Source organism: Seriola dumerili, unplaced genomic scaffold (assembly GCF_002260705.1).
Source record: "Seriola dumerili isolate Sdu_G_001 unplaced genomic scaffold, Sdu_1.0 BDQW01000138.1, whole genome shotgun sequence".
NCBI lineage: Eukaryota > Metazoa > Chordata > Actinopteri > Carangiformes > Carangidae > Seriola > Seriola dumerili.
Window position 1 is genome coordinate 12,912,452 of NW_019174393.1, and position 14,620 is coordinate 12,927,071.

General features: G+C 42.8%; 1 protein-coding gene across 3 annotated transcripts in view; it reads right to left on the reverse strand.

Moving 5' to 3' along the window:
* Positions 1-14,620, reverse strand: part of tbc1d22a (TBC1 domain family member 22A) — a 126,300-nt gene that overhangs the window by 46,182 nt on the left and 65,498 nt on the right. For all 3 annotated transcript variants that reach the window (XM_022749270.1, XM_022749268.1, XM_022749269.1), the window contains exon 10: positions 9,673-9,779. In XM_022749270.1, coding sequence (XP_022604991.1) covers positions 9,673-9,779 — 107 coding nt within the window. The remainder of the gene's footprint in view (positions 1-9,672; positions 9,780-14,620) is intronic.

Sequence of the window (14,620 nt, forward strand, 5' to 3'; positions counted from 1 at the left end):
TTCACTTCATTGTTTTTTTTTTTTTTTGTTGCTAATTTTCATTTGTATATTGTCTCCATTTTCTGCGCAGAGCTTCTCAACCCTCCCTGGTTCTCTTTCTCTCTCTCTCTCTCTCTTTTTCTACCACCCCAGTGTTAATACGGTTAGGTGCTAAGCAAGTGTGAGGGCCAGTACAAGTAATTACATTTGCATTATTGAAGCTGCTGGCTTTAATCAACTGCCCTTCCTTCTCTCTTTCTGCTTCTCACTCACCAGCTTCTTCCTCTTTCTGCTTTTTTGTTCGAAGTCTCTTTATACCAAATGTCATGCGCTCACTTTCTCTTTCTTGCTTTTCAATCACTTTATTTTCATCTCTTTTCTTTTTTATTCTCAAATTCTTTATTTTGCCTCTGCTTTTTTTTATATATATCTTTGTCTCCCACGTTCCTTTTTCCAAAACTGTATTGATGTCTTCATGTTTTTGTTCATCGGTGCCACTTTGTCCATCTACATGTCTGTCACAATCTCCGTGTTCCAATTTCTAAACTGATTGCTTGTACAAAAAACTTGTTGTAAAATCTATGACTGATCATTTTTATTGCATTGCTGACTCAACTTTCCTTTCTGTTTTTTTTCTTTTTTCTTTTACATTTTCAGCCTCTCTTTTTCATCTTTTTGGTGAAAAATTCTCCACATAGGAAATTATAGATTGTATCTTGGTTTTTCTTTTCTTTTCTTTTTTTTTTTTTTTTTTTTTACTTCTGGCAAAATCAACACAGAAGCAAACCTGAAATTTTATTGGCTTTTGTGCCAGGCAAGCAATTTGCATTCAAATGAGATCGTGCCGTCTTTATGTCCTATATACAGTCCCTATATTACATGTTGCACAATACCGGTAAAAATAAAAAAGGGGAATTGTAAAAACATTGATCCACGGCTCTACCCCTGATCAGAATCTCTACCTTTAACAAACTCTTGAATATTGAACAGCCAGCAGTATGTGAAGAATTTACACCAGCTACAACTTTAAAATACTTATAGATTATAGGTCACAGGTTAAGACCGAGAACGAGTTCTCTCCACACGACTGTAAGATACATGAGATCAGCATGAGAAGTCTTGCTGAAGATTACTTCTTTCGACACCCTGGTTCATCCTGTTGCATGTTCTTCTGTATCTTCAGCTTCTATAAGAAAGACTGAATTCTGCTTTCATTGAAATGAGGGGAGAAAAAAAAGGTTATTCTTTCTGCTCTAGTTACGCAATCGAGATGTAACAAGATATAAAAAGAAAAGAAAGAAAAAAAAAGATAGTTCTGCATTTAAGGGTCAAGAGGCTTTCAGAGCTGCTCTGTCTGTGTTTTTCAGGTGCTTACTTTCTCTTCTCGCTCATTTCTGTCCTTTTCCTCTCTTCTATTTTACTGCATTCCCCATTGCATTCTCCCTCCTTTTCTCTTGCTTCCATATTCATTTATTTCCCTCTTTTCTCTTATAAATCTTGCTTTCTTCCTTTTTCATCCAACTGCTCAAACATATCTCTCATTTCTCCCTTTATCAATCTCTACCTCTTCTCCTCTCCCACCTTCTGTTCTCCATTTCACTGTCTAGTTTCATCTGTCTGGTGGTGCTAATGAGACTAGACTTGACTAAGTGTTTTGAACATGCTATTATGTCTCCTCTGCTTTGTTGTGTTCCCTGGTGTTTCATTTTGTTCCATGCTGTAGTGCATTTTATTTTGTGACTGATTGTTGTTTAGTTGTTTTTCTGCGATGGAGGTGAGACACTAATACCATTTTTTTTTTGCTTTATTTTCATTCTTTTTTTTTCTGCATTCACATTTCCCATTGTCTCAACTGCCTCTCCTGAAATTCCTTCACCTTCTCTCCTCCTCTTCTTCCCAATCCCTCTCCCTTTCTCCCCTCCCCTCTCTCTCTTCCTTCCTTTATTCCTTGTTTTTGTTTTTTTTGTCCCATTTTCTATTTTCTGACTGTTCCTCTTCCACTGACTTCCCCTCTTTGTCAAATCCAATATGTCAGATCTTTGATCAGCTGAGGCAACAGGAGGAAATCAACTCTCACTCCTTCATAATTCATACGTTCTCCTCTTCGCCCGCCATCTGTCCATCCACCACATCTGACCCAGCAACTAAGTGGAACTGCCCCGCTTCAAGCCCCATGAATGAAGGGACACGCCGTGCACCAACATAAAGTCCTTGTTTCTCTTTCTAAGCCAGGTGTCAACAGCCTCTCGTTCTCTCCTCCTTTGTTCTCCCTCTCCTCTCCCCTCTCCTCTCTCCGTCAGCTGAATCGATAGCTCCTCTTCACCTCTCAGTCCGTTCTATTAGAGACAACAATGGCTCCACGTTGGACTAAGATTGCCTCCTATTGAGGCACTGGATGTCTATCACCGAGTTGGACAGAACCAACATAACAATGCCGCGAGGTTATGTGGTACGTGTGAAAGAGAGAGAGAGAGAGAGAAAGGCATAAGGACAGAGGAGAGAGAGAGAGAGAGAGAGAGAGAGAGAGAGAGAGAGAGATGACAGGTCAAGATAAAGGGTAGACAATAATGGACACACAGTGCTGTAGACAAGACTGAAGGACAGTGCAATGATCTGTCAGTCTCAGGCATGGGGCGTGCGTATGAGAGAGAAGTAGAAAGTGATTATATGAGCGAGATGACAGGTTGTGATAAGGTGAAGACAAAAGGTGCAGACAATTACAGTCGTTCGGAGCTAAGGGAGGATTGGAGCAGATTTCGTTCTCCTGCTTTGTGTTTGTGTGAACATCAATGGCCTGTAGCTCGAGGGCAGTAAACTTTAATGTGGACTTAAAGGTTGGCAGTTCACAGCACAGCTGATGGTAAAGGTCTAAAAGGTAGGGCAGGGACGTGCGGGGGGCTGGGTAACCTAAATTCCGTTTTTTTTGCTACCGACCGGAAGTGTCAGCAAGTCGAAGAGTCTGTAGCCATGCTGTGAGGCCATGCTTATGGGCACTGCAGTGTTTTGAGCTAAATTGCTAATGTTTCAAGTATCTTAGGTTAGCGTGCTAGCAGAGCAAGTATTTGGTCACTAAAGGTTTGGAAAAACTGAAAGTTTGACCAGATGATGGTGCTAGAGGAAACTTGAGGCGAAACAACAAAGAAATTATAGTCTGTGCCAAAATTCAAGGAAATCCATCTAATAATTGTTGAGGCTTTTCACTAAGAACCAAACCTGTCAACCTCAGCATGGTGCTAGAGGGAAAGTTGGAGGATGACTAAAGTCAACAGGATTCATTATCTGAGAACGACTGTCTGTACCAACTAACTGGCAGAGCAACATTTCCATCCCTGCCGTCATGCCTCTAAATGCTCATGGACCAAAAGCTGGCACTGGATGCCTTCTCACATTTCCATTTTTTTATCAACTGCCAATTTTAGACTTGTTGTACAGCTGCTATTGTTGAGACAACATTTATCGTTTGATGTTTATACATCAGTAAAGCGTTCAGTTCTGATAGTTCACAGTTGGATTAAGGGATGATGGGCACATGATGCTCATATAAACACTGCACATTTCCCTTCTTTCCCTCTCTCTGAATTCACAGTATGTATGCGTTTTTCCTACATCTGGCAGATACTGGAGGACAAAAGGCAGAGAGAAAGCAACAGAGAAAGAGGGTAGGGACAGATGTAAAAAAATTAAAAAAAAACACAACAATTAGAAACCCAGTTGTCCATATGTAGGGCTGAAAAAAAAACAGCTTTCTCTGGCTGAAGAACCAGGTTTCTCCAATTCATTAGCCCAATTACAGAAACTGTGTTTCTCATGAAAGTGATGTTTGTAGAAATCAGGTCACTGCTGAAAGCAGACTGTAACCTGGCTACTCTTACTCAAGTCCACATCTCTTGGACAATTAAATCTTCCACACATTCAAATTGGCTTTTTAAAAAAAAAAAAAATATTATTAGTATTTTCCTTATGAAGTGGCCTATTTACCCAAGAGTAACCCAATACTGATGATTTAGACGAGAAAAAGAAAAAGCCTTTTTTGTTATATCACGAGGAAGTACGTGCAGTTAGTTAACAAGTACTTTGACACCGCCTCTGAGTATGCATTGTGCTATATAAAGACACTTGCCGCACCTTACATGACCCTAACAGGATCAACACCACTTGTCGCTCTGCTAACTTTTCTTTTCTTCCAGCATAACAGAGCACACTCCTTTCTTTATGCCACTCTTATTTCATAGACGTCTCCATTCATCCTTCCTGTGCCTGCTCTTCCAGCCGTAGCCTTTAAACTGAGCAGCTGTCCCTGCTTCCGTCTCCATTCACCTGCATGGAAGCTACCTCAGCTAACATGATGCCACTTACACTATAGAAGAAAGGGAAAACAATAAAGGGAAGCATATGTATGGCTGACATACAGAGGGATGGACATGTTAAGGTCTAAGTTGTTCTTGAACAGCGAATGCATTTACAGGAACACCAATTAAGACTCGCAAAACAGACAACACAAACACATATACAAACATGCATCTCGTACACAGACGTTCCAGCTGGCAGATCATTCCTCCTCTGTGTGTATGTGTGAATGTGTGAGTGTGTGTGTGTGTGTGTGTGTGTGTAGGTGGTGGATTGAGTGACAGCCCAAGGTGACGGTAGGGAACCCTTGGGGAAACCAGAACAGGACATGGCGTCTGGTTCGGTCTGGCAACCGTCTGCTAGACGTCGGTTCTCGGACCCCTGTTCCCACTCAAGGGAGACCCCATCTCTTGCAGGCACCGTGGAAACAGATGGTTGCCTTGACAATAAGCAGACACACTCCGATTGGCTCGTGCTCTGAGGGAGGGGCTGGAGGCAGTGCAGACATGGAGCGACAAGAGAGGGAGCTGCTGACCATTTAATCTTTGTATGTTGTACATTATTTAAATTGTGTTTATTTATTTTGTTGATGACTTAACTGCAGAGGTTCATGTGATACAAGTTTGTGATAAAGTTAACTTGTGTCCAAAGAAATGATCTTTTCAGTCTCTGGGGCATCTCAGCTTTACTTTAGGAGCGCCTGACATACAGCACCTGATTCATGACATAAAATAGAACTGAAAACCTGCCAAAGATTATTCTTGCCAGCTCATCCGTTAAAACTCTCCAGCCAAGAAGTTGTTATGAACTGAATAAATGTAAGTATCTTTCATGTTCTCCCCTCTCTGGCTATAAATAAGGGCAGCTCTAAAATTCTGAAGTACAAGCTACAGTTATGTGCCTCTTGGATAAAAGTGAACATTTCCTCACAAGTGTGCATCATGTCACAGGCTAATACATCAAACCATGGCATTGGAATCTAAAAAAAAGGTCCGAAACATTTTTATGTTGGACCCCTTACTTGTCAAGACTAACCGTTGAAGTATAATAAGTTCAGATCCCTGGGCGAAATTAAATTTCTCAAAGTTAGGTCCTGCACTGGAAAAATACATTGAAGAGCCCCTGCTGCAAAAGGCATATCTGCAGAATTAGCATAAAAGGCAGGTTTTCATCTGCTGGCTTTAAAACTGAGAGCCCCTGGGAGTGTGCTGGCAGAATAATGGACTTTTTAAACTTTTTGACTTCATTGCCCTCTCTGGGCATGACAGGTAAGACACAGGCTCGATGGCTGCACACGGACCAGCACATAGGTGCTACATACTGAGTCCACCTGCTGGGGGAAATTTCAGTTGTCTTTGCTGTGAAATGTGTAAAAAAAAAAAAAAAAAAAGATTTAATTACTGAGCCTTTGTTTTTAACGCAGATGTCAATATGGTTTGAGAATTAGTAGGAAATGTGTAAATCAACACAATGTTGGGCAGACATGACAGTTCCACTTAAATTCATTGAAAAGACAGATATGGAGCCATTTTAACAAGTTACATTAATCAAGTTAGCCAGAGGCGATGTCCAATTTAGCACAGTACAAGACTAATTGGCTGCCGGAGAGACGGGGTAACATCGGGGTCAACTTAACAGAGCTGTGTCTTAAATGGGTAAATGTACCAATGTGTGGACATTTCCTTTTTTTTTGTCTGTTTATTTTATGTTTAGGTCTCATTCAAATTCAAATTTGTGCATTGCTTCAGAAGCGGAGTCATGCTTAAAAGGACTTGAATGTGTCACATGAGTGGCTAATCCCCTCCCCCACACACACACACACACCCACACACACCCACCCACCCCCACCCCCAGTCCAGGAACACAGGTAGTTCAGCCATGTTTTTGATCATGTCAGAAGTAGATGTGACATCAGTGGGCAGTCTGTTTGATGTGTAAATGGCCTGTGGAGAGCTGTGTGCTGTTATCTTGTTGATGCTGCTGTGACACACACATGCACACACCAGTGCTTGTCCATTTACCACTGCCTTAAAGGTCATGCCAGGACAGAAGAATGGCTGTCTTCATTTACTCCTTAAACTGTCACTCGCTGTCTGCTAAAGCAGCAGGGGTTGTTACATGTTCTGGCGTGGGTTTGTAGCCCTGGATGTCAGCCTAGACAACAGCTTTAATTTCATCAATAATACATACACAAAAATGTTGCACTTACAGTCCCCAGCCATTAAAGTGGGCATCCAAGGACTATTCCCAGCATTTTAGTGCCTTTGAAGCGTGAAGACTAACAAGAAAAGTTGTCTTGTACAAAATATTTCAACCCGTCACTCTGATTTTTGTCAACACAGACAGGCAGTAAAGTTGCCTCCAATCAACTGATCTCTCTAACCTACCTTTTATCCCAGCCTGCTCCTTTGGAGGAGGGGGCTGCGGTGCTGCCAATTTAAGCAGCTGCTCATTAGAGAAGCTGTTTATATGAATTGACAGCCAAAATAGCCTGTTCAGTTTGAGGTGGGAGAGACGCATGGTGGTTAAACGCTAAAACCAGAGCTAATGGCCAATTTACTGTATTAGAAAGATAAGAGAAAGTCTTTTAAAAGTGTTTCCACTGTACACCAGGTAATTACGTACAATTGCAGCTGTGGTTCATGGAGGGATGGAAGAAAGCAAGTTTCTCTTCACAACATTCCCCCATCCATGTACAAAAAAAAAAAAAAAAAAAACTATGAGCTTGTTTCTGCATTGTGATTCAATTTGATATTTTACCCAAAGTGGTGCAAAACAAGTGGAAACCAGTGTGGCTCCAGTTTCAGAGGAAATACTGAACGTATAAGGTGCTTAAAAGGCAGGGAGCAAATGAAACTGCTCAAACAGACTCTCGCTCTCTGCAACCCCCAGACCCCCACCTTCAGGCCCTTGGTTAAGTCTAATAGTGTATAGTGGATGTGAGAGGGTTTGAGACGAGGTCAGAGCAAGGATCACCAACTAATTACAGTGCTGAGGCACTCAGCCTCCGTCAGATTGTTTAGAAAGCATTAGGGGGGAAACATGGGCTTCCCTGGTGCATTGCACATAATTAGTTTGGAGCCAAGGTCACAAACAAACACAAGCACGGGGACAAACAGCATCCATACACATACAAAAGCGTTCACAAAGACACACTCTCTATTCTTCTCTCCGGCTCGGCTTTCTCTCTGTCTTGCTCTCTCAGGGGCAACAAGGCACAGCATCTATTAATTTCTTAAATGAATAGCCGACTAATTGATAGTTATTTATTGATGCTTGCTTTTTTATGCACAACACATGCTCCTTACTATTAATTACCTTTAGTGTAGGGCAAGGAGATGTTAAGTATATTTTTAATACACTAATGTATGTATTAAACAAATTAAATGAACAGAAATCATCTATTAAAACATTGCCCTCTTTTCTCACTTAAACTTCAACACAATGATTCACTGCGTTTCTTTTACCCCTGATTTCCATACAACAATAATCACATTTCCTAATCAATAATTTACAGACTAACTGCTGCGGCCTCTTCTCTTAAGTGCTACTTTAGACTGAGGTCACTGACTGTGCCAGAAAATGATGAGTCAGTCAAAAATGTCAAAATTGTTGATGTTTTATAATGAAAAAGGAACTTTGCCATTTTTTTTTTTTATTACAGAACAAATAGCATCTACAAAGGCACAAAGTCTCCTCCATTGCTTTAATCCAGCATACACAGATATGGTAAAGCATATTTGAGGACCAACGCAGAAAATGAGGATGCTAAGCAACAGTGCTACTGTTCAGAGTAAATCTACCACCAGCCCAGGCAGGCACGTTTAGAATTGACAGATGGCTCAACCATGACCGCTGAGAGCGAGGTCGATTAAGAGAGCTGGTGGGCAAAAGGGTTTGGGAAAGAAATGATGAAACAAAATGAAGTTTGGTGCTGCGGTCTGTGTGCAATTATCTGGTCTCCAGACACTCGGGCCTGCTTCGGAATATGCAAGACAATCACATTTCTTAAAACCACACAGAAAAGCTCTCTCATACATAATGCTCACACCGTTACAGAGGCCCTGCAGGCTTTACGACAGACATCAATGTCAGCCCACCCGAACGCTGTAACATTCAACACTGTGCATAAAATTGATTGTCTGTCGTGGTATGTCACGCACACATACACTAAACCGAGCAATGACCTACATTGTTTCCGTACATTAAAAACTCCTCACAGTGGAAAAGCACAGACGTTTGGCCGCGAAGGTCTCAAGATGTATTTTGTTAAATTTTGCATTGAGGCATTTTTTTTCTTGAGACTTTTATGGTATGATGGGTATGTATATATGCACCTTAGCACTTAGATGTGTGGCCTTGCTCGTCCTGATGACTTTGATATGACAGACCCAGCACATGCACCTTGCACATGTTACCCTGAATTCACACTGTAAGCAACATGGTCTACAAACTCACTTCAAGCTAATTCTGTCTCTGTTCAGCTCAGGGAACAGGAAAGCTCTGCTGGAATGTATCTACAGCTGATGAAAAAGGGCAGGGGCTTTTTGGTTGAATCGCAGGTAGAGGAAATGAAGGGTAATGGGAACTAAGTTATCCATCAGACATATGTAAGACTGGCCCTTGTATAAATATAATAGCTAAAGCTTTGATTAGAAAGAGACCAGTAATTTAGACCATTCGATTAAGCAAACCCGCGCTTGATAAGCCAAACAGTGAATCATAGAGTTCCTGCAATTTAAAAAGAGTTAGTGCTGCTGACAAGAGTTAGCAGCTGTGCACAGCTTCCCACCACTCTAAACTCTGTATTTTTTGATGACCGATCTCTACGGTGGGGAGATCTAACCCTTGGGTTATCATCCGTTCCACCTCATATGAAAGTTTAGACACACTGTACTTTTTCTGGCTATTGTGCTATTTTGCAAGCCAATTGCACAGTTCCTGCCAAGCATAAAAAGGTGGAGAGGTGAGGTAAACAAGGAGAGAGAAGAAAGATGAGCATCTACCAAAATCCCGATAAAAGCAAGTGAAGGCTAGTCTTGCATTTGGTGTGCAACTTGAAGGATGAAGGACGCCCAGAGAGAAGATCAAAAAAAGAGCAAAAAATTACCCATTACCCTCTTGAGACTGGATCAGATAAGCTTATATCTATACAAAAACCCTTTAAAGAGAGTGAGTAATAGAAATGTACAGAGAGGATAGACTGACTACATGGAGGAGGGAGTCAGCAGGAGATTGAGCATCTACAGTATGTTGGTACGAAAGTATAAAACTGTAGGTATTTTCATCAAAGTTTATTCGAAGACAGCCTACATCTTTTCAACACGCACGTACACACATGCTTACCTGGATGCCGTCCAGCAGTTTGCTCATGCACCAGAAACTGTCAGCCTCGATGTTCCTCAGAGCCTCTTCCTGGAGACTGGACACGTCAAAGTTTTCTACTTCCTCCTCTAGAGAAGAGAAAGGAGAACACAGAGAGAGAGAGAGGGTGAGAAATGAGCACTGCAGGAGACACACGGGAAGAAACGGGGAGACAGGTGAAAGAAAATGTGAGAGGGAGTTACAGGTAAAAAGGAGGGAGAGAAAGAGTGGAGAGCAATTCAAGCCTACCAGCACAGCAGAGGCTCCGTCATAAGCCCACCATTCAGAACAGGAGAGCAGCAAAGTCAGAGGTGTATGGGAAGGACAAATTCAATGGGGAGTGTGGGCGCTAAGGAAGAGGGGGTGCGGCGGGTTATGAAAGAGATGTATGGAAAGGAATGAAGACACTGACAAATTGGAGCAGAGGAATAAAGAAGGGATGAAGTAATGGAAGGACTGTGGCGGCGGAGCGTGTGGGAAGAAAATAAATAGCGGACTAATAGAGCAGGCGAATGATTATCATCTTTTAAAAACAGTGAGTTTTCCATGGCTGCTTTGAACATTGATCAAATGTCACACTGTCTCCACGCACACGTCATAACGTACTTTTTATAATGCAGACAGTGAATGTACTTAACATATTTTCTTGTGGAAACAGAAGAAAATGATGCAACTTTTTTTGTCTTTGAACTTGCTAAAGTTTTATTACCATCACAGAATCACATAACCAAGTTTTATACTTTCTAATGTAGTCTTTTATTCCTATAATTTTATGCTTTATTTTTGTTGGCATTTGTTTTTGTGATTTCAGTCTTTGCGTTTGACTGTTTATATTTTATGTAAACCTCTATAAAATGACTACAAAGGTGATAGTGAAGAGCGGGGGAGAGGAGGGAGAGAGGTGCAGGCAGGGGGATAAATAGCCTGTAAATACGTAAAGCAGAATTAGGTTCGGACGCATCCCAAAACACACTGCGGGCTGCACAGAGGAAACAATTTCCGAGCAGCGAGCACACCGAGTCCCCCAGTCATCTCCAGCGGGTGACTTCAGCGATGGGTGTCATCAGATGTCATTAACGGCAGCAGTGTGTGACGGACTGCAGGGGCTTTGACGGGCTTCTGACAAGCCACTGACAGCCAGTGGAGAGGAGATGGGACAAGACTGATTAACAATGATCTAGAGAGAAAAAGAAAAGAGAGGGAGAGAGAGAGAGAGAGAGAGAGAGAGAGAGAGAGAGAGAGAGAGAGGCCCAGAGAGAAACAGAAAAAAAGGAAAGTGTGTATCTGCATGCGTGTGGCCATATTACCAAAAGTGTAGTGTATGTATGTATGTATTTGTGTGAGCTTGTGCATTCCTAATACACACAATCAGGACCTGGCAGCACCGCATGGTATCCTTGGCAACCCCAGTGGAATGTTGTCAAGGTTGTAATGAGCATGCTCAGTCTGACAGACGGACAGACAGGGAGCTGGCAGTGGGCCAGGACTACAAAGCCACTAACAACTAGGCTGCACGCTTGTATGTGTGTATGTGTGTATGTGTGCGTGCGTATGTATGTATGTATGTATGTATGTGTATGCGATCTCATCATTGTCTTATATTGCCTTAAGTCAGGTAAGGGTGGACAGCAAGCGAAGAGAGACTTCATTTCAGTGAGACTTTTCATCCCATCACACCCTGACTGATCAAGGCGTCCATTATGTTTGCATAACTACCAGATGTTTAATACCAGATACGGAAGTGGTCAGGGAGTGCATTGTGATTACACGTCAGTAAAGTTCATCCTAACCACAATACTAACACAAGCGATGCGAAAAGAAAAATGTAATAAAGCCGCGGGCTACACGTAGCAGCCAGTACATGCGTAAATGTACAGCAATACAATCAAATGAAATCCAATTTTTGGAATGAGATATATATGAAAAAAAAAAAAAAAAAAAAAAAAAATCAGTTTGCAATGAGAAGTGTAAATATATTTAGAGAGGAAGAGGTCAGCCACCAAAAAAATATTATGAGTCAGAGACAGCTGATGGGATGAATACTCACAATATTTCTCCTCAGCTTAAATTGAGGCCACAGCAGAAGTCAACTACAATCAACTGAATGTAGACTAGGAGCAGCTGTTATAACAGTGCCGAGACAAAAGAAGCCACCATCTGACCAATTTTAAGCCAGTATTTAATTTGATAGCTCCTCTATAGTGATGCAGAAGACAATGACAATACATGAATACAGGCTTCTCTCTCTGGGATGCAGTGGCTCTGGGCATTAAATTTGTAGTTGAAAAGATTAATTGTAAACAGGCTGACTGGCAATTCGTGTGGTGTCATTGCTGATTAACAAGGTGATGAGAGTGCCACTGCTCTGGCGTTCGGGGAGACCCAGAGTATCCCAAAGTCTCAAATCAGTCTTTGTCGCGGCTAAAGCCTCGCTGTCGGGCGCGGTTCCAAACCGAGACCTTGACTCTGGAGCAGATTAGAAGGGACAGCTGCTTCCAGGAGTCCAGTGGTCGTACTGGAATTGGGCATAGCTCATCACAATAACAAGGACACACGAGAGGGAGGGTGGGGGGCTGAGAGGAGGAGAGGCCATGCGGTGGGAGTGACTGGACTCGGCGTGGCTAGATCACAAGGCAACAGTGCCCCCTGCGACCGCTAGTGGCACTGACGCAAACACCACTGACCGAGTGCACACGGATGAATGTTTAAAAACGGTCAAAGCTCATTTTCATGGTCAGGTAGTCCGGACAGCTCTACCTGTTCACTCTTTAAAAGGATAGAAGAATCAAAGCTGTGTGGTGAATGGCTGATGATTTCACACGCTGAACCTAGCTGAATTCAGTTTTCATGACCCACCTGATCCACCTTCAAACTAGTATTGTTCTAGTGACATAAAAAAACAAAAAGAAAAGGCCATAAGGCCGGCCACCCTGAACATTCAGACTTTGTGTCTCAGTTGACCTGCTCTCAGAAGAAGACATTGCTAATTACCTTCATAGGATCAATGCCTCAGTAGGAATTCCTTCACGATATTCTCTTGGTAATTACTTTTGGAGCTCTGCCTCCACACTAAGGACCAGCTGACAATACATGTCTGGGACATGATCCGTGTCTCAGTAGAAATGCTTCACAAATAAGAACCTGGGGAATTCGGGGAAGTTCAAGCTTCAGTGAGCCTTGCATCAGAGAAAGAGAGTCTCAGTTGCTTTAGTTCTGTCTGAGATGTTGCTCCAAAATAATCCTTCGCCAAATAATATTCTCAGGCTGTTGAGACAGCAGGTCAGACACAAACTAACCTTGGTGGAGGACCTTGTTTGATACGTCGAGTCTCCTAAGACACTCACAAACTTCCACACGTCTGCTCAGACAGGCCTCTGAAGACCGGCATGTTGTGATCACATTGGCAGAGCAGCACAGCACACACAGACCACAGACTTGGAGGCACAGCCAAAGGAGCACCACATGCATGCACACAGAGACATACACACACACACACACACACACACACACACACACACACACACACACACACACACACACACACACACACACACACACACAAAAACAGCGAAACAGATTACAGAGCCGTAATTGTTTGCTTGAAAGCAGGAATCATCACCGAATTTCTTTGATGTTTGTTCTCTATTTGAGAAGATAAGGAGGGAAATGTTTAATTTAGGAATCAAAACTTTCTCCAACAACAAAAATTTGAGGTCAACCATTATTTTCTTGACACAGTTTCAGTTCTGACACTTCATGTCTCCTCTCTCCCATCAGCGTGCCATCTCTTTTTATACCTCAACTGTCCTCTGATACCCTCATCATCTCTCTGTTGGTACATCAATGCTTTTCCTCTCTTCCTCCTCCTTTGTTCCCTTCACTTCTGTACAGCCATTTGACATCTCTTCTGTTGCTACTGCTACCCTGCCCCCCCACCCCCCACCCGCACGCCTTCTTCACCTCTCTTCCCATTGGCCACGGATCCAGTTTCCTGCCAGGCCCCAGGGCTCATTTCCTGTTTGTCCTGGCGCAGGGGGCAACTTGTCCGGAGAGACCAACTGCTTGGTCGCTGCCAGCTGTGAGCACTTGGCACAGCTTGGCACGCGGAGCCGGGTTACACCTCCGGAGACCGAGTGCGGGCACCTACATACACAGACACGTGCGCGCGCCGAGTACACACAACACACACACACACACACATACACACAGGCTCGCGCCGGTGCTGCCATCTGCTCTTTACAACTATGGGCCACAAGGTAATGTGATGTAAGATGATAAACGAGCTAGTTTGGCCTGATGTAATCATAAAGTGTGTGTGTGCTGAGCACCAGGGTCGGTGTGTGTCTGTGCAGACAGCAATTGGCAATGAAAAAACAGTCCCGTTTGACAACCTTCTGTTGGTTCAGATTAATCACGAGCTAACCTGAGTTGCCGACCGCCACAGAGAGAGAGCACGCGATTGCTTTTTAACATCTCACCATGCAGAGCTTATGAGATCACATTAAGTGGTGCAGTCGTTTCTTATCATTTACAGCAGAGTTCACGGTTAAATGCAATGAATCTAATGACTTACAATTTGGGTGCTGAATCCAAATATTTTACAGTCAGCTTTGCACCTTCAGAATGAAACCCAAGCAACAAAGCCTGAAGCCTCGACATGTACAGTAATACTTCCGACCTCCCCGCCGTATCAGACAAACCTCCTGCTCCACCTCTCACTCAGGCTGCAAAAAAAAAAAAAAAAAGTGATTTCCCCACCGTGGCACAATTAGTGTGATAACACCGATGTTAATGAGAGCTGAACATTTTCCAGAGAGGTGGCATTCATACTGTTGGATAATTAAGAAGAGAGTCAACCTGGCAAAACCAGTGTCACCAACACATCGAGAGAGCGCACGCACAGACACACACACACACACACACACACTTA